The 23,023-nt window shown below is 32.9% G+C and overlaps 1 protein-coding gene across 2 annotated transcripts in view; it reads left to right on the top strand.

Annotated features, from left to right (window-relative positions):
* Window positions 1-367: 367 nt before the first annotated feature.
* The window catches only part of LOC115885304 (sterol regulatory element-binding protein 1), a 25,728-nt gene continuing 3,072 nt past the window's right edge, over window positions 368-23,023 (top strand). The window contains exons 1-14 of one of the 2 annotated variants that reach the window (XM_030904175.1): window positions 368-514; window positions 3,535-4,034; window positions 4,087-4,236; window positions 6,808-6,957; window positions 8,555-8,806; window positions 10,725-10,878; window positions 12,038-12,222; window positions 12,601-12,782; window positions 15,284-15,535; window positions 16,874-17,066; window positions 17,135-17,312; window positions 19,752-20,059; window positions 21,098-21,256; window positions 22,668-22,803. In XM_030904175.1, the coding sequence (XP_030760035.1) occupies window positions 442-514; window positions 3,535-4,034; window positions 4,087-4,236; window positions 6,808-6,957; window positions 8,555-8,806; window positions 10,725-10,878; window positions 12,038-12,222; window positions 12,601-12,782; window positions 15,284-15,535; window positions 16,874-17,066; window positions 17,135-17,312; window positions 19,752-20,059; window positions 21,098-21,256; window positions 22,668-22,803 (2,872 nt within the window). In that variant the 5' untranslated portion in view covers window positions 368-441. Of the gene's footprint in view, window positions 515-3,255; window positions 3,431-3,534; window positions 4,035-4,086; window positions 4,237-6,807; window positions 6,958-8,554; window positions 8,807-10,724; window positions 10,879-12,037; window positions 12,223-12,600; window positions 12,783-15,283; window positions 15,536-16,873; window positions 17,067-17,134; window positions 17,313-19,751; window positions 20,060-21,097; window positions 21,257-22,667; window positions 22,804-23,023 lie in introns of those variants that run through there. The other variant, XM_030904173.1, reaches the window with a different exon arrangement.

Below are 23,023 nucleotides of genomic sequence, written 5' to 3'. Positions count from 1 at the left end.
CACTCCCCCGGAAGATCACAACAATGCTATAAAAATCGGAGATGAGCTGTTGGAATATGTAGCGGAATTCAATTACCTCGGCAGTATTATTTAGGAAAAGGCCAATATCGACTCTGAAATTCAGCACAGGATTAGCAGCGCCTCAAGAGCATTCTGTTTAAAAAACAGGGTTGCATAATGCATATGAAGTTGTGGATGTTCTGAAAAGAACAGTCGTTGATATCGATCACCATTATGTCGAGGGTGCTCATCATGTGCATTTAAATCATCCAGGAGAAGAATTGTCCAGTTTAATCAATAATTTCATTAAAAAATATGATCTGGTTGATAGGAATGTAGGAGGATTAAAAGACATTTGATTCGCTGAAAATGTGTGTGGTGATCGCGAAAGAAGGTCCGGTAAAATAAGTCCAAGCAAAAATAATAATAAAAAAGCCGGCGATGGCTGAAAACGTCCCCAGTTTTTCTCCGCAAGGGGATTTTAACATTATGCAAGACTTGGCGGGTTTAGACGGTGAGTGAATCTTATTTTATGTAAAATTCTAGGTAATTTATATCAATATTTACTAATATTACATTAGTGATCGCGATAAAGTTTATTATGACTACTGTTTTCAGATATTTTGAAAAGTGAATTTTTTTTTTTTTGAGGATGATGCCCTATTGTCCCAGATCGAGGGAACTGCCAATGGATTTTGACTTAGATAACATTCAAAACAGCCCGTTTTTTGGATCCGGCAACTTTATCCCCAAACGACAGTGCCTATCAAAGCGACGGCTCCTCGTTTAGCTCCTCTGTTACCCCACAATTATCTCCCAAATACCAGAATGTCCCAGACCTAACACAAAGTACACTATACCCTGATAATAGTCAACCTGTTGTTAATCAGTTACCTTCGTTGCCCTTCAAAAATATCCAACCAAATATTCAGACTCAGTCTCAAGCACCAACAGTTTTGGTGTCGTCTTCGGTTTCCCAGAAACCACAACATGTCGTTTACAGTGCATTACCGATTACCGATACAGACGAATGTAGGAGGATTAAAAGCAGATATTGTTAACGAAAAATCTGTATTAAATGACGCAATATAATAATTATTAAAAAAACTCATATAAATTTTATATTGTTTCTAAATCCTATAATATACAGGGTGAGTCTTGAATAAGTGCTTTCTCTTTACCGTTTTTCAAATAAATCCGAAATAACCGAGTTATTTTACTCTGAAAATTGCCAAAAGAAATTATTTTTTGCTAAAATTTTGAACTGGATCTTTTCTGGATTTTCTTTCTTGCAGTGGCGGCTCGTCAGGTGCAGTAGGTAAAAGGGCGCTTCACCGAAAAAATACTCAAATTAAAGAAAAAACTGCTTAAAATATTAATTTAGTTTAATATATTTACATGCATCTAAACAATAAAATGGTAATTTTTTATAAGTTATTTATTTTTTTCCGGGCGGACTTCTGCGTAATAGCTCCACCGCATCGTTAATTCCGGCCGAAAAAGTAGCATTATAGGTTTATAGCTCTTTTTAGTTAATGCGTTTTAGCCCAAACTAAAACGAAAATATTATAGGTATTGTACCTATAATATATATGGTGTACCTATAAATAATAACAAAAAAAATGTTGACAAAATGGTGAATGCGCCAAAAAAAATTTCGCCTGCGGCGCAATTTAAAAGAAATTAAGTCTTCACCTAATTTTTTACCTACGAGCCGCCACTGCTTTCTTGTAAATTTAATCTACTTGCTAGCTTGCCATATTATCAAGAAATTATACTTTTTAACTAAAAAAGTTTTCAATTTTTTTTTCAAAAAATTCCAAATTTTCAAAAAAAGTTTTTCGCGAGAAAACATTATTAAAACTTATTTAAGACTCACCCTGTATAACGTGTAAATAAATATAAGTGCAAAAAAAACTGCTGGAAATCTCACTAATGTACAGAATATCACAATTATTAGAATATTAATAGTATGCTATTTAAACACTTTTGTATACAGGGTCCGGCAATAGTGCGTCGGGCTTCTGTAGCTCCAAGAATAAAAAGATATGAGTAAATATATTTCGATAGTTTCAGAGAAATAAACAAAAAATACATATTTTTCAGCCGTTCCTTAACAAATTATTGCAAATAGAAGAACTGTTCTGAACTCAAAACTATAAGGTATTTACTTTAGATGGTCTATACTTTTGATATAAATATCGTAATCTTAAATCATACAGGGTGTTCAAAATTCTACGCGAAACTTTCTAAAATATAAAATAATTTTTCTTCTTTTTTTTTAAACGGTACACACTGTATATTTTTTTAATAGATGGGGAATTAAAAAATGAACATTTTTGGCCGACCATACCAATAGGTATGGTAGGCTATTAGTATCGGCAAAAAATTTTTTTTTTTATTTCACTCAAAATGAGTTATTTGGGTCATAAATAAATAAATACAAAATATTTTCATGGTGTCGGTCTGTCTGTCGGTCTGTCTGTCTGCCGTCTGTAACACGATAACTGAAAAACCGCTGAACCGATTTTAACCAAATTTGCCACAAAAATACTGTGGCACCCGAGAATCTGGCCATTAGTTTTTGGTGGGGGTGGGGGGTTGATAAGGGGGTATGGGAGGGGGTTAAAAATTTTAAAAAATCGTAACTCCAAAATAACAGTAGCTAGCGAAACGCGGTTTTCAAATTAAAATTAGGAATAATATTTGCAACAAAATTTGCAATAACATCAAAATCAGTCAAAGTCGCAGTTTTCGAGATATTAACATATTTTAGTATGGGCGGTTATACGTGCCTCCCGGCGCCAATTTTTTGTATATAGAGCAGGTATATATTTCAAAATTCTTAACGGTTTAAAAAATACGAGAGAAAAATTAGCTGGCTTTGATAAAAATTTACTTTGAAAAATATACTTTACTGTATCAAAAAAAAAATGTCGTCTCTTCAAAATAAGTACAACATCATGGACAGAGAAATAACATTTATTTTATTCCGTTGTCTATGTATAACATTCAACATTTTACATATACAAAATCATCTGTGGACATTTCCATCATTACTTGCCGCCCATATTGCCGCCAAAGCTTGCCGCCAGCTTGCCGCCGTTATAGAAATTTGTAATTTTTTTCTTTCGTGCGACATCTATTAAATAGAGCCTTAAGCTTATGTCAAAAGAAATGGCCTGTTTGATGCACCATAGTAGGAATCTTTAAGCTATTTTATGGCGTATGGTTCGATGACGTCAAACATCATACGATTTCAAAGTGACATTTGATTCGCTGAAAATGTGTGTGGTGATCGCGAAAGAAGGTCCGGTAAAATAAGTCCAAGCAAAAATAATAATAAAAAAGCCGGGGATGGCTGAAAACGTCCCCAGTTTTTCTCCGCAAGGGGATTTTAACATTATGCAAGACTTGGCGGGTTTAGACGGTGAGTGAATCTTATTTTATGTAAAATTCTAGGTAATTTATATCAATATTTACTAATATTACATTAGTGATCGCGATAAAGTTTATTATGACTACTGTTTTCAGATATTTTGAAAAGTGAATTTTTTGAGGATGATGCCCTATTGTCCCAGATCGGGGAACTGCCAATGGATTTTGACTTAGATAACATTCAAAACAGCCCGTTTTTGGATCCGGCAACTTTATCCCCAAACGACAGTGCCTATCAAAGCGACGGCTCCTCGTTTAGCTCCTCTGTTACCCCACAATTATCTCCCAAATACCAGAATGTCCCAGACCTAACACAAAGTACACTATACCCTGATAATAGTCAACCTGTTGTTAATCAGTTACCTTCGTTGCCCTTCAAAAATATCCAACCAAATATTCAGACTCAGTCTCAAGCACCAACAGTTTTGGTGTCGTCTTCGGTTTCCCAGAAACCACAACATGTCGTTTACAGTGCATTACCGATACAGACGAATCAACATATTATTCTACAACAGTCTCAGCAAGTTCCTAATAAGAAAACTCCAAACGCAAAGCAAAATTCGAAAGGCCCTCTTATACAACCGGTTGTGTTACAGGTTGGTTAGTCATTATAACTCATAAGAGTGGGTAATTTTGGAAGTTTTTTAGGCAAAATTTCTCACTTCTGATAACCAGATACCAACATCAACGGTAATGTATACATCTCCAAGCCAGAATTCATCTCTTCACACTATAATTACAACACCACAACTCATCACGACAACTGGGATACCGGTCATGTTGGACTCAGAAAATAAAGTAAGTAAAACTTTATAACATATTATAGGACAAAAAGAAGACATTAGTTTGATTCATAGACTTAAAATAAATTATAGACTGAGCCTCTCATTCATAAATAGCTGTAATAAGTTCGTTAATATCATATCGATGGATATATTCTGATATAGCAAAATTAGATTTACTTGGAAAATTTATTTAGTAGCATTGTATTTTTTTGGACTCGATTTTTTGTTCATTTCATGTTTATATTTTATAATATGGTGAGTCTTAAATAAATGTAAATATTTTCGTGGCTGGTAGATCTCGATAAAAGAAACATATTTTCTCTTTACCATTTTTCAGATAAATCCAAAAGAACTGAGTTATTTAAGTTTGAAAATTTAAACAAAAATTGATTTTTTTTTTGAAAAAATTTTGAGAGCCACCGGATTTTTTCTGTATTTGCATCCCATTTATTGCTGTAACCATAGAGTAAAGCCGTAACTATGGTAATATCTGAGATTAAGGAATTATACCGTATGATCGAAAAAAAACGGCGTCCCGTTGGCTGGGAAATGAACATCAATGACATTTCTCATATAATGGTGAGTTCATACAGCCAAATAAAATAAAATAAGAATAAAATAAAATAAAATAAGAAAGTTGGTTATATGGGATACCGTACATGCGTTCATACAGCCAAATAAAATAACAAATAAAATAAGAAGTCTTTATCTTTTAACTTCTTGTTTTATTTTATGTGAAAACGGCTTTGCGCACGCTTAATTCTAACCTACAAATATTTTCAGTTTGGATTTAATTTATTTTATAATTTCACATAAGTAAAATGTATAATATAGTAGGCAACGAATAAATAAATATACTATAAATGGTAAAATTAGTATAAACAATCGTAAAAGTTAACTTTTATCCAGCCTCATCGTACTGCGCATGAGCAAATGTATATTTCTTATTTTATTTTATTTGACTGTATGAACGCACATAAATAAGAATTCCTTATTTCTTATTTTATTTTATTCTTATTTTATTTTATTTGGCTGCATGAACCCACCATTAATTTACATATAAAATGACAGCGATCTTCATTCCATAGCCATCGCTGACGCCGTTTTTTCTCGATCATACGGTACCTATATAGATTAAGGATTTTCACCATCTTTTTTTTGCGAAAAAAAACCTCATAGATGTGTTCCTGGGGTTGAAATATACCACCCCTGAAAATATTTGCGTTTATTTAAGACTCACCCTGTATAATAATAGAATTATTAATTTTTAAATAAACTCTCAATTTTATCAGTTTTTTTCATTTTTTAAGTAATATACATAGGGTTGAATTTAAAATAACAAAGATTTGAGCAATTTTACATAATAAACTAACCAACCAATTTTAATGAACGAGAAAAAATATTTCAAACAGAAATAAATATGTCTTTGCTCTCCCTGTGTAATATCGAATCAGTAGATTTAGACAGATCGAATATATCGACTTTCGTTAACTTATAACCCAAATTTGAAATTTTGAAATGTTTAATTATTCATGATTTTACCCTAAGATTTTACCAATGCTTAAGATTATGTTTTTCTCAATTTTACACATGTTTTATTTTTTATCTCAAAAACTATTAGAGATAGGTATAGGTTAGTATAATAGAAAAATTATGAGATATGAAAGTAGATTCGAAAAATGTAATAATATACCGGGTGTTCGTTTTAAAATAAGAAAGATGCTACCAGTTTTTAAATGATGCGGCAACCTTGTAACGCCGAAAATATTTTAGATAGCTGGAGCAGGTGCCTTGTATGCAAAAATCCAAATTTTCCAAAAAATTCTATCACCGGTTCTCCATAAATGCCTAATGTACCATCCCGGTGATTCATCTTATATACAGGGTGTCCCAGAAATAAGTGCAAGTATTTTAAGGGGTGGTAGAATTGGCTAAAAGAAATATATTTTCTCTTTACCATTTTTAAAATAAATCGTTATAAAAACCGAGCTATTTAACTTTGCAAATATAAAAAAATAATGGCAACATTTTGAGAGCCGCCGCGCGCCGGCAGGAATCGATTATCGGCCAGAAATACCAAACAATTACCAGAATCTCAGCTTGTTTGACGCCCAGTAGACTAGAAAGATAATAGTAATCTACAATGATTAAAAATCTACAGCGAATAAAATTAATTTAAATATTTTTTTTGTAGAAATTTAAAAATGTGAACTTGTAAACTTATAACTTACAGACTGTGGATAACGTAAGAGGTGGCAACATTGCATTCTCTGCAAGCACTCAAAACAAATTCCGGAAATTGAACAAGCGGCACTCAAAAGTTTTTCAATATTTTCCGGAAAATATCAAATTGCATTCTCTGCAAGCACTCTAAACAAATTTCCGAAAACTGAACAAGCGGCACTCAAAAGTTTTTCAATATTTTGCGGAAAATCTCTAGAACAATATAAAATTTTCAACATTTTTTGCAAATAAAACTCATAGGGTCAAACTATACTAAGTACCAGTTAAAATACTTGCACTTATTTCTTGGACACCCTGTATAGTTGGAGAGGTCATATAGAGTATTATTATTATTATGCAGGTTGCTATTAACAGAATTTCACAAGGAAAAGAACCAAAAGTGAAGGAAGTAAAAAGAAGTGCACACAATGCCATCGAAAGAAAGTATAGAACCAGCATCAACGATAAAATTGTTGAATTGAAGAATATTATTGTTGGCGAAGAGGCCAAGGTGAAAATTTTATTATAGATCATACCAAATAAACTTTTAGTCACGTGATTAAGCTTGACCGACACAGCGTTGCGCAATTTTACATATTTTCTCTAAAAAAATCCCATATGGGTATTTCGCCACTGCAAATGTTCAAATTAAAGAACATAAAGATTATTTAAGAAAGGGAGATTTTCACAAATCTAAGATTTGTCAGCATTCATGGGACACAGGGCACAGAATACATTTTAACAACGCCAAAATTATAATGAAAGAAGCGATAGTCTCCAAAAGAAAAATAAAAGAGGCTTTTTTAATACAATCTAATAAAAATAAATGTATTGCTCATGCATCCCTAGATGTTAGTAATGTATGGCAAATCAAAGAAGCGAGATTTTAAAGAACATAACTTAAATAAACATAACATACGTAAAAATTAAAATTAATCATACAGAAAGTTTGGGGTTTTTTGGTTTTACCTTATTAAGTAATTGTTATCAGGTAGTAATTGTTAATTTTGAAGTTTCACTTGGGGCTATAATGTCATTTTAACAGAACGTCAATGGTTTTTGTAGACGTATCTGTTTTAAAAAACTAAAGTGTTCTCGAATAGTTGAATTTAAATATTTTAAATAGTTTTTTTGTTTATTCTTTGTATTTTTTTGCTTCCGACGACGGAAAGAGATAAACTTTCCGAAACGTTAAGCATTTCTTTGTTCGTTAGGCAAATTTGTTTTTCTGTAAACCTAACTTCTGACAAGTAGTTTCCGTTTGGATTAACGCAGAAGTGTTTACAAAAAATAACTATTTTATTTTGTAGATTTTCTTGCAGTGGCGAAATACCCATATAGGATTTTTTAGAGAGATGAATCCGCCACATAGGTATAGACATTTTTTACATATTTTCTTTTAATCAAAATATTTTTGGAAACAAAAATAAATTAATTATAAATATATAAGCACAACACTCACCTCTTTAACAGTACTTAAGAGACATAAAGGGCCATTACTACCGCTTTCCTGTTCAAAATGTCCTAATAAGGTTGCAATGAATTTTTTGCAGTGGCTATTTAGCTATCTGGTACACTTCGCACTAAAAGAGGTTTTAAAAAGAACAATATTCGACTGCAAGGTCTGCTAGTAAAAATTTTTAAGCTTAAAATATCACAACACGATTTATTTAAACCAGAGAATAGATTTAAACCAAAAACTCATAATACAAAACTAAAGTGTCAAAACGTATGACAATGTCAGGAAAGGAAATAAATAAATAAATGTGGCAACTTGACATTTTTTACTACCACCTGAATCTCCAGGGGAAATCTAAATTCCAGTTAGTCAGCCCGACGCCAAATATGTCGATGGTTGACAACAATGAACTTTAAAATCGCGCCCTCGATTACGTAACTAAAAGTTTAATTGGTATCGCTTATACAGCGTATTTCTTAATGACATATTTAAGGTTCTGATTCTTGGACCTATTCTAAGAGAAAATCTTCATATGAATGTACATTCCAAGTCCAAGAATCAACACCCTTAAATATTAGCATATCATTAAGGAACAACCCTGTATAATATTGTGTAATTGTAATTAATTAAATTTAATCTATATCTGTAGTTGAACAAATCAGCTATTTTGCGGAAAACGATAGAGTATATACGTTTCCTTCAAAACTCTAACGCTCGACTGAAAGAAGAAAATATGTCACTTAAAATGGCAGCAACGAAAAACACACTTAAAAGCCTCCTTACCAACAACGTTAAATATGCTCCAGATGACACACCTCCACATTCGGATATATCCTCGGAAAATTCCTTGCCATCTAGTCCCGAATATTCTACAAATGTTAAAGACGAAAGTGACGATGAGGTATGTGATTTTATTCGTCTTTTGCTTATTTAAGTGGAGTGCCCAGAGACTTTTACATCGGAACTCAATTACTGTGAATGCATTAATGTGAAACCTGTATTGTGTTTTAAGGATAAAATACTAAAATATTTACCCATTTTTAGGGTTCCGTACTCAAAGGGTAAAAACGGGAACCCTATTACTAAGACTTCGCTGTCCGTCCGTCCGTCCGTCTGTCACAAAGGTCTATCTTATGAACCGTTAAAACTAGATAGTTGAAATTTTTACAGATAATGTATCAATGTTGCCGCTATAAGAACCAATACTAAAAACCGAATTAAATAAATGTTTATAAATAAAAAAGTACTTTCACTAAACGTCATCTTTTAAGTAAGAATTTTACATAGAATCCATGATCATAGAATCTTTCAAGTCCCCGGTGGCCGCGTGGTTAAAGCGTTAGGACTTTACGCTGCTATGACGTTGGAGCCGTAGTAAGGCAGGTTCGAATCCTAGTCAAGGCGACTTTTTTTTAATCGTTTTTTTTTAATTTTTACATATTTATTTTTACTTTTTACAATTTTTAGTAATGTGTTTCTTCATTTTTTTTAAATTACTTAACGCGCATTTAAAATTTTAGCTAAATCGGAAAAAAAGTTTATAATAATATAGTGTCTAATGTTGTATAGATAATGAATGGTTCGGAACCCTTCCTGCGCGAGTGCGACTCGCACTTGACCAATTTTTTTTTCGTTGCTTTTATTTCTTTGTTTTAGTAATTTTAGTAAATCCTTAGTTATTTCCTTCTTAATTTTTTCTAAGTAATAACAGAGTACCTAAACCGACGAGTAGCGACAGTCCCGTTTTCAATTTTCTTTGCGGCTGCGCGAAATAAGTAGGTTATCTGTCATACGAAGAAGCGAAGTTGCCACTGTTGCCATTTATCAAATATCTCTATATACTTTATTTCAAGTATACCTCAGGCAACGAATCGTTTTTTTAATTATTTATTAGCAGTAAGATATTTTATACATTCAAATTTAGAAATAAGGATAAAACAAAACAAAAAAGATATGTATAAAACGTTATAATTAATTCCACTTCAAATTGTGAGCAGTGTATACCATGTTTATAGGACCACTTCATAAGTTGAGCAGTTAAATACGTAGTCTATCTGTCAAACACGTCAAAAGAGAGAAAGAAAATTTGGTCCCACCACATCAAAAGAGCCGACGGTTTCTGTCGCTACTCGGCGATCTACGTACTCTGGTAATAAATAAACGAGTAGCGGAACGAGTAGCGGAAAAAGGGGCCAAAAAACCCTACATATATGCTTATTCCCTGCATTAAGTTTGTCAGACCGAAGAGAACAGCCATTCGACGACCGGTTTCGGAGATTTTTCTCCATCGTCAGGCCGACTTTGCTGTAACCCTCGATCTGACCAACGAAAAGCAGAGAATAGCATTTGAGTACAATAAGTACTACTATGGCGAGAGTGCTAGACCCTCTACGCCATCTAGCGGTAGCTGTGACAATCACAGATCGTACCGCCAAAATTAAAACCAGCGGCCTACTGGACAAACATGCTTGCTTCATCCACGTTACCGTAGATAGAGCTACTTTTGGCCCCTTTTTCCGCTACTCGTATTTTTGTTTATTTATTATATATACCCTACCTAAGCCTTCTTAGCTCTATCTACGGTAACGTGGATGAAGCAAGCATGTTTTCTAAGTAACTTTATTGAAATAAGTGAATCTAATGCATAAGCTATTACCTATTCTGCTTATATTTTCATCATTGAAATTTTGATTGAAAATCGAAGTAACAATACAATGCAAGAAGTTTTATAAATATTCGTTCACAGTAAATGAATTCCGATGTATGTATCCCATAAGGGCTTAAAGCACTCCACTATTTAGTAACAAACGAAATTTTAGGTTCCATTGACTAAGGGTATGTTAGATCAATCCCGACTGACGTTGTGTATGTTCATGATTGCGATGGTGGCATTTAATCCAGTTGGTTTTATTCTCAGCAAATTACCAGTAGGAGATAGTAGCAGTATACCAGGAAGTCGTACTATCCTTGCCTGTAAGTGTTTTTGATAGAACAATTAGTGTTACACAGTAGTATTTGTAGTTTCTGTTTTCAGTCACTTCCTGTTTCACCGGAGATGACTACAGCATTGGATTTTTAAATGGTACCATCGGTATTTTTTTAATGTATTTGATAGAAAACGACACTCAATAGGATGACATATTATATGTGAACTTTAGACATTTTTGCTTAAAAAAATATTAGTATTTTAAAATTCAGTCTAGAGTGCCATGGCTGTGTTAAAAACACTAATTTTTAATCAAGGAGCCTTGGAAAAATCGATTTGATTGTCTAGTGTTTTTTGTGTCTTGTCCTGGCCAGTTAAAAGATACCTACATTGTTTTTTTAATCATATCTCAATTTTTTCAAATGGAACAAGGGTGGCTCATTAGCATATTTGGAAAAAGAATTTTTTACAAATAATTTGGTACCACACACTTGGTATTTTGGGTCAAATTATCGTTATGAACCGCATGTTATAATTTCAAATAAACCATATGCGAAAATGCCAGAAGTAGACATATGTTATGTCATTCTATTCAGAGTGACATTTTCTATCAAATAAAGTAAAAAAAATAGCGAGGGTGCCATTTAAAAATCAAAAGTTGTAGCCATTTCCGGTGAAACAGGAAGTGACCGAAAACAATTGAATACGTCAATCAATCCTAATTTATGTCATATACTAACATACCAAATATGTTTTTTTTATGTGAGAAAATAAAAAAGTCATAGGTGTGAACTACTTTTGAGACGCACCCGGTATATTGAAATTTTATAATATTTAAAAAATGTTAGAAAACAAGCTTGTAATCGACATAATTGTTATGTAATATATACTGTAATGTATGCTGTAAATGTAATATGTTACTTCACAATTAAAAAAATATAAATGTGAAAAGTATATTAAAAATACAACGATTACATAATTGAAATTTTTAGTATGCAAACAATCACGAGATGGCGTTTCATTTACTTCATTTCTTAACCTTAACGGCTGGTGTTTAGAGGGGGGCGATTTGTGTCAATTTGTGTCAAAAATATGTTGTTATTTTAAATTTTCCAATTTTTAAATGAGTTAAAAAACTCAATCCCACTTCAGGCTTCAGTCTTAGATTATTTAAAGGATAATCTGATATTTTTTATTACCTTATAGGGAGCGAACAACACACTGTATCATTTTCACCTTCATATCTGGCTCTCGGACTATTACACATTTTTATATTGGGTTTTTGTCTGATTAAAATGTTTGTTTATGGCGATCCAATTTTATTTACCAAGTCTAAAGAGGCCGAGAAGTACTGGATACATAGAAAACAAGCAGATATATACATGTTGGAGGTATGTATTAGATTCTTTCATTTAGGGTATAAGAAAACGGCGTCCAGTTGGCTGGGAAATTACAATCGATCACATTTCCCATATAAATTTACATATAAAGTGACAGCGATCTTCCTTTCATAGCCATCGCTGACGTTTTTTTTTTCGGTTAAACGGTATAACTATTAGGGATTCCTTCATTAGTCTTTATTCAGAAGTACAATATGATCCAAAAAAAAACGGCGTCAGCGATGGCTATGAAATGAAGATCGCTGTCATTTTATATGTAAATTTATATGGGGAATGTCATCGATCGTCATTTTCCAGCCAACTGGACGCCGTTTTTATTTCGATCATATGGTATAACATATGCTAATTGGAACTTTTCTTTTTTTAAAGGGTGATAAAGCAGCATCTAAACAGGAGTTACTCAGAGCGTTGCAAGTGTACGGTATAACATTACCCACAAGCAGAGTGGAATTATGTCTAAGTTTCTGTTGGCAATTAGTCAGACAAATAATGCACAGAATTTGGATAGGAAGGTATTTGTCGAGACACATAGGTGGATTTTTTGTTGACAGGCAAGTATAAACTTATTGGTGATTAAACGAAAATAATACGCAATAATGGGCGAATTCGTGACGAGGCTGATTTGATTTCCCCTTAGTTCTCAAGTTCTGTACGGTGGAGCCACTACTCGTTCTGCGGCCAACGCATAAAACACTCATTTTCTCTAATTCGTCTAGCGAAGACATATCGAACACGGTGTGGAACTGAAAGCGACAGTGTTGCCATATTAGAATGTGTAATATCTGTAATACGTTCGACGAAAATATCTTTGCATGAAAAATACGCGTTTATGTGTTGAAAATTATTATTTGTGTTGAAACAAAAATAAAAATTCTTTTATAGGCACTGAATATTTCGTATCAAAAAAAGTCGTTTAGTTGTGTCCCAAATAAGTAAAAAATATAGTTTTATTTTTTTAAATGGAACACTCTGTATATTATTCTATTTTTAGATTCTACGGTTAGAATGAAGGTAAATTTGATTAAGGTTAATCACACCTCCTTACCGTTTTTGAAAAATTTTCAATTTTGTGAAATTGCAGTGAGAAAATTAAGGCTTCATTTCTCCAAGGGTATTAAAGATTTTAATACTAAATATTTACTGAAGATTATTTATTGATCAGATATTGTGTGGCAATAATAAAAATTATACTACCTTATACAGAGTGTCCAAAAGTTTATATTAAATAATTACTAGCGTTCAATAACGTGTTTAATTTAAATGCCACACCCTATATATTTTACGCGAGTCACATGCACAATTCAATGGTTTTTGAAATTGTATTATACAATTTGTTACCTATCTCTTCAAGTTTTCGTAGAAAATGCATTTTCATATAATTTAGACCCCATTTATCACTATACCCATGGAATATTGACATTTTAGATTTTTTTAAAGCAACATATGTACAACATTTACAGGTGGTAAAAATAATAATATATAAATTGAAAATATTTTAAAAACGGTAAGGTTTAATTGTGATAAGCCTTAATCAAATTTATCTTTATTTCAACCGTAAAATCTGAAAATAGAGTAATATTAAGGGTGTTCCATTTAAAAAAATACAACTATAATATTTTTTATTTATTTGGGACACTCTGTATCTTGTAAAATTATGTTTAAATTGTACCTCTCATAGCTCTTCAACGAACCCAAAACTTACAATTTGTAAAAATCTAATCCTTTAGCTACAATACTCCGTGAAGTATGTGATGAACAACCCTGTGTATGAAATAACAGCGATCTTCATTTCCGAGCCAACTCTGATGCCGTTCTTTGTTTCATCATATAATATTATATTAAATTGTTTAATGATAGAAAATCCGTATTATTAACGTACTGTACCGAAAATCCGTAAATCTACGAATTAATCCGTAGTTCTGGCAACACTGTCTTCGGCAAGCACCCACTCTGTCGACTGAAAGCAGAACTACGTACTAGTGTTGGGAAAATTCGAATTAAATAATACGACTAATTCGATAGTAAATTAAAACTAACTAATTCGAATTATCTTTTTCGATATAATGGAGATAAAAATTAGTAGTATTTTATATTATATCTGTGGTAACCGAATTACAAATGAACATAAAACATAACCTCTTATGGACGAATACGAATATTAGTAATTAGTATAGTACTATTAGTAGTATTCTTTCGTTCGGAACGAACTGAAAATTTTCACTTAAACTGATTTATAAAGGGAATCGAGAAAAAATCCAGAAATCATTGTTATTTCCTATACCACGTAGGAATAAATCAGTTTAAGTGAAAATTTTCATTTCGTTCAGAACGAAAGAATACTACTATTATTTGGTTCATTTCCATCTCACCCAAATTTCACCGAACACCTTCCGAACACTAAAATTAATTTTCTTCTTTTATCTAAATAATTATTGATTGCAACTGATAAAATAAAAAGAAATACGAACCGCACGTAAACAAGGACATACTTATATCGTTTTAGAAGAAGCTTTTATTTTAGATATGAGCTTTTTTCAATAGGAATTGAAACAATCATAAACTCGGCACTTTTAAATTTAAAACTTTAAATTATGGTTTAATTTATTAAAGGGCTTCGGCACAGTTAATAGAATACATTGAATAAAGAATATTTTTTTTTATTCAGTGATAGAATATAGGTATCGCAATGGTTCAGATTTGTTTAAAATAGCCCTTAGACGAGCACTAGCTGGGACGAATTTATTTTTAGGTTAAATTTATAATACTACTAAATAATTCGAATTATTAATTCGATTGTGAAATATGAATTATTACTAATTATTCGATGGTGAAAATAATTCGATTATTCCCATCACTACTACGTACAGTATTCTTTATCCGCTGCGCTGTAAACGATTATCAGCGCGCAGCGTCGCAGAGATAAAATGAATCTCGGACAGGCTGACGGTAACGCCAGCTACATTTCGGACAGGTTTTGTGCCACGAAATCGCCCATAACGTTGCGTATCTTCTTATTTCTTCAATTAACGATAATAAATTATTAATCTTTTAGAATTACTAGATTTGAGGCACAGACGTCTTGTAAAGAACTGGCTTTGATTTTTAATGATTTACATAAGGTACAGCTCGTCGAAGGACCGGAAGAAGCCTGTCATTTATTTGGCCTAATGACATCCTTGAATGCGTTAAATCTGGCCGAAGCGTCTAAAGGAAGAATTAAACCCGTTGACATGATTGACATTTATATTGGAGTTGCACTAAGGATAAAAGCCAGCCTACCAGGCTTTTTACATATACTAACGAAGTATGGTAATCGCAAAACAATTTCCAATGCATATGATCCACTTTGAGTGACAAGCGATGGCGACAGCGCTGCCAGATTATGATGGATTTATGAGATGAATCTTAATTTTTCTAAAGAGTTTTACGTTTTATTTTTAATTTAATAACTAATATTTTAGTAACTAATTGATTTATTTGTTTTATAGCTTATTTTATTTATTACATATTGGCAAAAACTAGTCCATTATGAAGATTATTCTAAGGGTTATTATGGGGTTATTTATTTATTTATTGATGTACATCTTACAACGCCATAAGGGGTAATAACAAGTAAGAGGGTGCTATTAATGCACAAACTAATGGTACGTATACATTGGTGCGCTGCGCCGCGAAGTTGCAGCGCGCGCGCCGAGCTTTGTCCGCGCGTTACTTTTGTTGTTTTAACGAACATCCCGCGATCCATAGAAATCCCGCGAACATTCGTCTAGTCGTTAATCATGTCTCCATCGTCCGAGAGGAACTACGCAATTTTAATCATGAGTAGTGCGACTCTTTAAACACTCCATTAATAAACAATATTCAAAGAAAAACACAAAAAAGGGAATTTATTCAAAGAAAATACACATAGTCACTGATAAATGCGCGCGGTGTCTTCACCGGCCGTCCTAATTGAACAACGAACAAACAAAGCGGAGCGTCGAAAAACCGACTGGAGATGGTTCGCCGCTAGCTGTTTGCGCGCGCAACTTGAAAACACGTACCAATAGAGGCGAACCAATGTATACATACCATAATAATCACAGAATTTAATAAAAACTAACTTTGAAAGTGCTATAATATGCTTATAAATCAAACTTACTTCTGACTGCAGTCAAGGATAATAAACGATCTTTATTGTCACGTTCTCGTTTAAATTGTTTATCGGGAAGCTACAAGCTCTTTGTTTCGACTGTATAAATGCTTCGGCATATTTTCAACACACAATTTCATGAAATGCAATACAAAAAGTCGAAAATTTAGTTCTTAAAAGAACTGTTTGTGCTTAAAAGTGCAATTTTTAAAAGACTACGAAAATAGACAAAAAAAACGAGAATTGTTCACAAAGATGACAGCGATCTTCATTTCATAGCCATCGCTGACGCCGTTTTTATTCGATCATACGGTAAAATGAAGAGCTAGGTATCTTAAACTATACAACAAATTTAAACATTTTTGCCAAAATTTCATTTACTCAGGTTTATAGACTTTAATGTCAATGTCGATAATATGATTGATGACGTGCATCGGAAAATGTTTTGCGATTACAATATGTCAATTATTCTTTGATCAAAATATCATAATTTATGATTATTTTTTGCAGGTATTATTTTGGTTTGGCAAAACTGGCATCGACTAACTCTTGCGACCCAATTCCTCTACGTCTAAAATGGCTTTTTACCCCATATGGATTCAGATATTTCTTATCCTACAAGTTTTCCGAACAGTATAAACCTAAATCATTACCTTTTACTAAGTTAGGTGATAATATTGATCCGTTAATACAACTTATGAAGGTAAGGTATTTTTAAAGAAATAAACAAGTATGTGTTTCTAATCTTTATTTCTGGTATTTTTGTTACAGATATATCATGAACATCTTTTGCAAAAAGCACTATCAATTTTGGTGGCGCCAGGTCAGAAAAGCGAATTAAATCAAGATAAGAAAACGGACCTTCACGACGCTCTAACTTACATTGATTTACTGAATAATAATGTTATGATTGATGTTAGAACTGTTTTTAAAGCGGGCGATACAGTATGTAAGTAAAGCAACTGCTATTTAGTGATATCACAGATTATACAGATTATAAACTTTGTTTTTTCTTTATTGTTTTTCGTGGTTCCAATTTTAGGAATCGGGCACTAGTTAGGTTACTAGTTTGCGCACATAGCAGGCCCACTTATGGCCTCTAAAATTGTGCACAGCGCCTGACCGGCACAGTTATTGCGGAAAACCGAATAGCGTCATGCAGTATTTACGCGTACCTTATCATGGTTATGATATGCGCGACTCAATTTTCAACGCAACACCCGCTAATAACGTTACCGCCTGACGTAATTTGCGGATCAATTACACCAAGCGCAATTTCTAAATAACGTTTAAAAATTGCTTAAATGGGCATGTGCGGGTATTTGACAACCGGGGCCGGACGGTTTTATTTTAGGTTATGTTTGAATTGTTTTAAATTATTACTTTAGTTTTATTAGGTAATTTGATATTTAAGTAGCTGGGATTAGTTTTAATTAAATAAATATGGCTCAAAATATGGATTCCACCTCTTCCAATTTTAAAGAACCTATAAAGAGGCTTAGGTTTACTGCGGATGACGACTTAGCCCTTCTAAGAGAATTTGTTGCTTGTTGCCCTAAACCCACTGGCAGACGTTGAACAATAAAGCAATGGAAATAAGCATTTTAGCCCTTTAGTTTTAAAATACCTAGTAAACAAAACCATTTCAAAGTTAGGTTAAGTTTAAATAGCAGACGCGACGCGAACAGAATTCTTTCCGATCCCATAACTATAAATGAAGAGAGTTAATACCACCTCACGTAAAGGAAATAACACCTGGCCTTATTAACGTCCATGCACGCTATTCGCTTTAGCGATATCTCTCTATTACGCTGTTTATTGTTATTTTACGCGAGTTTATTTTTGCGCACAGAAAATTTTACTCGTTTGCACATTGTCATAAAAAACAATTTTCGTACCACGAATTAGGGATAAGATTTTTATCTGTATACATATAGTATACCTAATCTGTGGTGATATATTATAAGATTTTTTGTACTTAACAACACCACCATTGGTGTTGTTAAGTAAATCTGTAAAATTCTTAGGGCTTGTTGTAGACAATTCTCTGAAATGGGACATGAATATCGACGCTTTGTCGAAAAAATTAAGCTCTGCCTGTTTTGCATTAAGATCTGTTTCTAAGGAGCTTAACTTGTCAGTGGCTAGAACTGTTTATTATGCACGTTTTGAGTCGCACCTCAGATATGCCCTTCCATTCTGGGGTACGTGTTGTGCGACTCAATTTGGCCCCATTTTCAAGCTCCAGAAGAGAGCTGTTCGATATTCACTGGGACTAAACGGCAGAACTCATTGCCAGGACTTTTTTAAAAAATTAAAAATATTAACTCTTCCTTCCTTATTTATATTTGAATCCGTTTGCCTAATACACGTAAGCTTGTATCAGCTTCTCAAGAAAGGCCATCTCACACTTATCCACTCAGGAACGCAGAGCAAGATCTTTATCTACCTCCCCACGCTCAGAGTTAGTTAAAAGTTCAATATTATACAACTCGAAAAAAATGCACAATCACCTGCCATTTGAAATCAAATCCATAATATCATTTTCTTCATTTCGCAATGCATTGAAATCTTATTTACTAGACAAGGCTTTCTACGCCGTAAATGACTTATATTTTGATAATTGAATTTGATCTTGTAAATACTGGTCTAATATTTGCTATTGCTATATTTACCAATGTCATCGAAATACATTTATTTAGAGGTCATTGATATTTACTATAAACTAACTAAATATTTTTGAATATTATTTTTATTTTTTTATTCTTTGACATTATAAACATTTATAAATGTTTATTTTAAACAATAAGACTGACAATGTTATTTGTATAATGTTTTGTATTCTCTTTTGTTTGTTTGTTTGTTTAATTTATTTGTTTAGTTTACCTTTGTCTACAAATTGTAAATTTTTTTGACAATAAAGGCATTTATTTATAGATAGCGCCCCCTAACGTCTACATCCCAAAGCTTATTTTTATTGTTTATATGGCATAATGTAGAGTAAGATTTCTCTTTTAAACTAGCTCTCATTTCGTTCGGTGTTATTAATATTTAAATAAAAGCAGATCTAACCTTCCCCCCCACGTTATTTTAGCAGATAGGCGAAAATAGTTCTAACAAAAAAGATCCAAAATTTACTGAAGATTTTAAAGTTGTTATTTATAGTACACCTTATTAAGGCAAAACTTCGTAAAAATTCCATTTTCTTATTTTCCATAGCAGTTGCGCCCTCTAGCGGCCGTTCTACAAACTTGAAAATAATTTCCAGCAATTTCTCACAGTCTCTTTAGTTATAAATATTTTTTTCCGAGATACAGCCGAGAGCTATTCTTAGTGGGACACCCTGTATATTACTTTAGTTTTTGATAAAAAAATTCTTTGATTTTAGTTTATCACGATCATGTAGCGGAATGGTGGGGCACTGTTATAACGATCGCTTGCAACTGGTTGCTTAAAGAAGACGATAAAACTGAGCGACTGTATAAAAAGTTAGAAATTTTGCCTGAAGCATTGAATTCGTCAAACGATCCACTGCCTAAAGTCATCATGGCCGCTTATATGGCCAGAAGGAATTATTTAGACACGAATAAAACAGTTCTGAGCAAACAAATTCAGATGCAGTGCGATTTTGCCAGTCGGTTGCTGGACGACAGTTTGACTTACACCAGTTGCAAGAAGGAAAATAATTTACTGCTGGTATGTACTATAATTTATTAATGTAGATTGTGTAATATGAAATGAATGTCTGCAACAGGATTAGTTTCACTGGTGCATTGTAGTTGCATTGCATGTATTTTTAATAGTGCAGTGTTTCTTCAGTGCAATCAGTGAGACTGAGACAGTCAACCCACCAGTAACCCAAACCAAACAGTTGATATCTAGTGTAGCCTAGTAGAACTTTATAGTTCATGATTTTTTTAAGATGTTTTATTTTCAAAATTTATTACTATAAGATGATTAAGGAAGGTGCAATTTGAAATGTTTTTGTGGCAAAAGTTCATCAGAAACTGTTATCATTTTTTCGCAGAAAAATCTATTAAAACACATGTGGGTGGCGCCCTCTACAAATGGGAGTCATATTGACATCAAAATCAAATTTCTCATAAAAACTCCCAGACAACAATTTTCATTCAAATATTGACGTTACTTCAGAAATTATTTGGAAAAAAAAACAAAATAAAGAAAGTTCTACACCCTGTATCTATTTCTGAAACTAAGCATTTTAAGTCATGCATTTATACGAACTTTTTAACTTATTTTTATCTGCAGAATATGCTGCCGAAGTTTCCGGAATACAGTTTGGACCACCCGGTATAATTTTAATAAAAATAGATAAGTTGCAAAAGAAAAAAAATTGAAAATGCAAATGCAATTCGCAAATGTTAATTATTATCCAGAACGCTAGTTATTTAACATAATTTGACACAAATTATAACCTATAATTTGGCAAGAGATTGACAAGTCTCAAAAAACTTAAATCGAGTTCATACGCATCTGCGTCCGTGTGTCTATCTATCTTTCCGTCATGTGGAAACTCGAAACATGTGGAAAAATTGATATGTCATTTTTGAAATAAATCCATAGAATTGTTTAAAAACAATGACGCATGTCTGCTGATGCAGAAATCTTACCTGAGTTTTAAAGAAGACTTTAGAAGTCTATTTCAATCGTTCTCGTAGTTTTCCCATATGAAGAAATATTAAAAGAGGTTAATTTATTTTGTTAATTTTTTAGCTATATCAATTATTGGTTTGTGACTGGATACTAGAAACGAGAACTTCGCTATGGGAAGATAGTGTAGAGGAAGGTTCCAAACCGCCAGCCTCGAATTCCTGTCTTACCGCTTTCAATAAAGATCTGCATTCCTTACGATGTTTGGCAGAACATTTACCAGTGAGGAATTTAAACGCAGGGTATCCCAGAAATAAGTGCAAGTATTTCAAGGGGTCCAAAAGAAACATTTTCTCTTTATCATTTTTAAAATAAATTGATAACAATGGAGTTATTTAACTTAGAAAATTTAAAAAAATAATGGCAACATTTTGAGAGCCTCGGCAAAATGGTATGTTTACACTCACTGTCGTTCTTATAAAATATGTGGACTTAATTTTAAATGTTATAATTTTTTCTGAGTAACTATAACGGTGCAAGCGTTACCGAAAGTTAATGGAGTCCGCACTTTCTGGGAAGAGCGTTAGCCTTGCACAAACATGGAACGCAAAAGAGTGTCATTTACACCCAGCACAGCCATTTGAAAATTAATTACCATTATGGACAATATAGCTACAGACATGTAGTACAATTGAATAACATCAATATAATAAATTCGAACTGTTTTGAATGTAGATAAGATATATTTTAAACACACTATTTTGGGTTTATTTTTTTGATAATTTTGTTTTCATAATGGGTTATAGTTATGAGTTCCACGGAGTTCCGCTTTTAATTTAATAAAATTAAAATCACTAATGTATATATGTTGATACAGGTATAAAAAATCAGCTTTCCCAAATTTGCCCTTTTTTGAAATAGCCCTTTATTTGCAAGGAGTCGTACTGATTTCTATACCAGTCCTGCAATGTCAAGAAAGGATTTTTTTAGTTTTAAGAAGACAGATATTCTAAATTATGAATTTCTAGATTTATTACAAGCTTTTTTTCATATATTATTGACAGTAGAAAAAAATTCAAATAGCTGTGCTGGGTGTAAATGACACTCTTTTGCGCTCCAGGAAAGGTGCGAACTGCATCAATTTTCGGTAACGCTTGGACTACTCAAGTTGAATGGAAACATTTATAATATTTAAAATTAGCCCTACAAATGTAATAAGATAAGCAATGTGTGGATAAATATACAAAAAAATGAATCTGGATTTTTGTCAAGCTAAACATAGCATTTTGCCGTGTTTCAGATTGAAAATAAAAAACTTACCTAACATTAGAAAACCGGACCCTGATAGATAGCAGATCGATGTAATTGAGTATTTTTTTGTAGATATTTTAAAATGTGGACTTATAACTTATAAACATACAAAATGTGGATAACGTAGGATGTGGCAACATTGCATTCTCTTGAAGCACTATAAACAAATTTCCGGACACTGAACAAGTGGCACTCAAAAGTTTTTCGATATTTTCCGGAAAATGTCGAGAAAAATATCAAATTTTCAACATTTTTTTCGCCAAAAAAACCTTTTGCGTGTTTCTGGGGTCAAACTATACTACCAGTTAAAATACTTGCACTTATTTCTGGGACACCCTGTATAAGAAAAATTTCCGTAAAAAACAACTCACTTTTTTTTCAGTTCGCGCTTTCCAGAGTATTTTTATACGAAGCTACTCTGCGTTTAATGGCGGGCGCCGCTCCAGGAAGAACTCAACAGTTGCTGGACCGCAGTCTACGGCACAGGCATTCTAAACCTTCAATAATTTGTGGAAAAGGTTGGTTAATTTATAGTCCAGGATACGGGCAAGGTGTTTCCTGGAATAAAATCTCCTAAAGCTGAATTTTTAATTATATTTGTTACCAGTTAAACTGTTAGATACGTAATTGAGGGCGCAATTTTTAAATCCATTGTTGCCAACCGTGAGCATATTCGGCGCCCGGCTGACTAACTGGAATTTAAATTTCCCGCTGGGGGTTCAAGTTGTCAAAAGCTGC

The sequence above is a fragment of the Sitophilus oryzae genome, unplaced genomic scaffold, assembly GCF_002938485.1.
Source record: "Sitophilus oryzae breed Bouriz unplaced genomic scaffold, Soryzae_2.0 scaffold_379_pilon_pilon, whole genome shotgun sequence".
NCBI lineage: Eukaryota > Metazoa > Arthropoda > Insecta > Coleoptera > Curculionidae > Sitophilus > Sitophilus oryzae.
The sequence above is the reverse complement of the archived record's forward strand: the minus strand, read 5'-3'. Positions and strand labels throughout refer to the sequence as shown.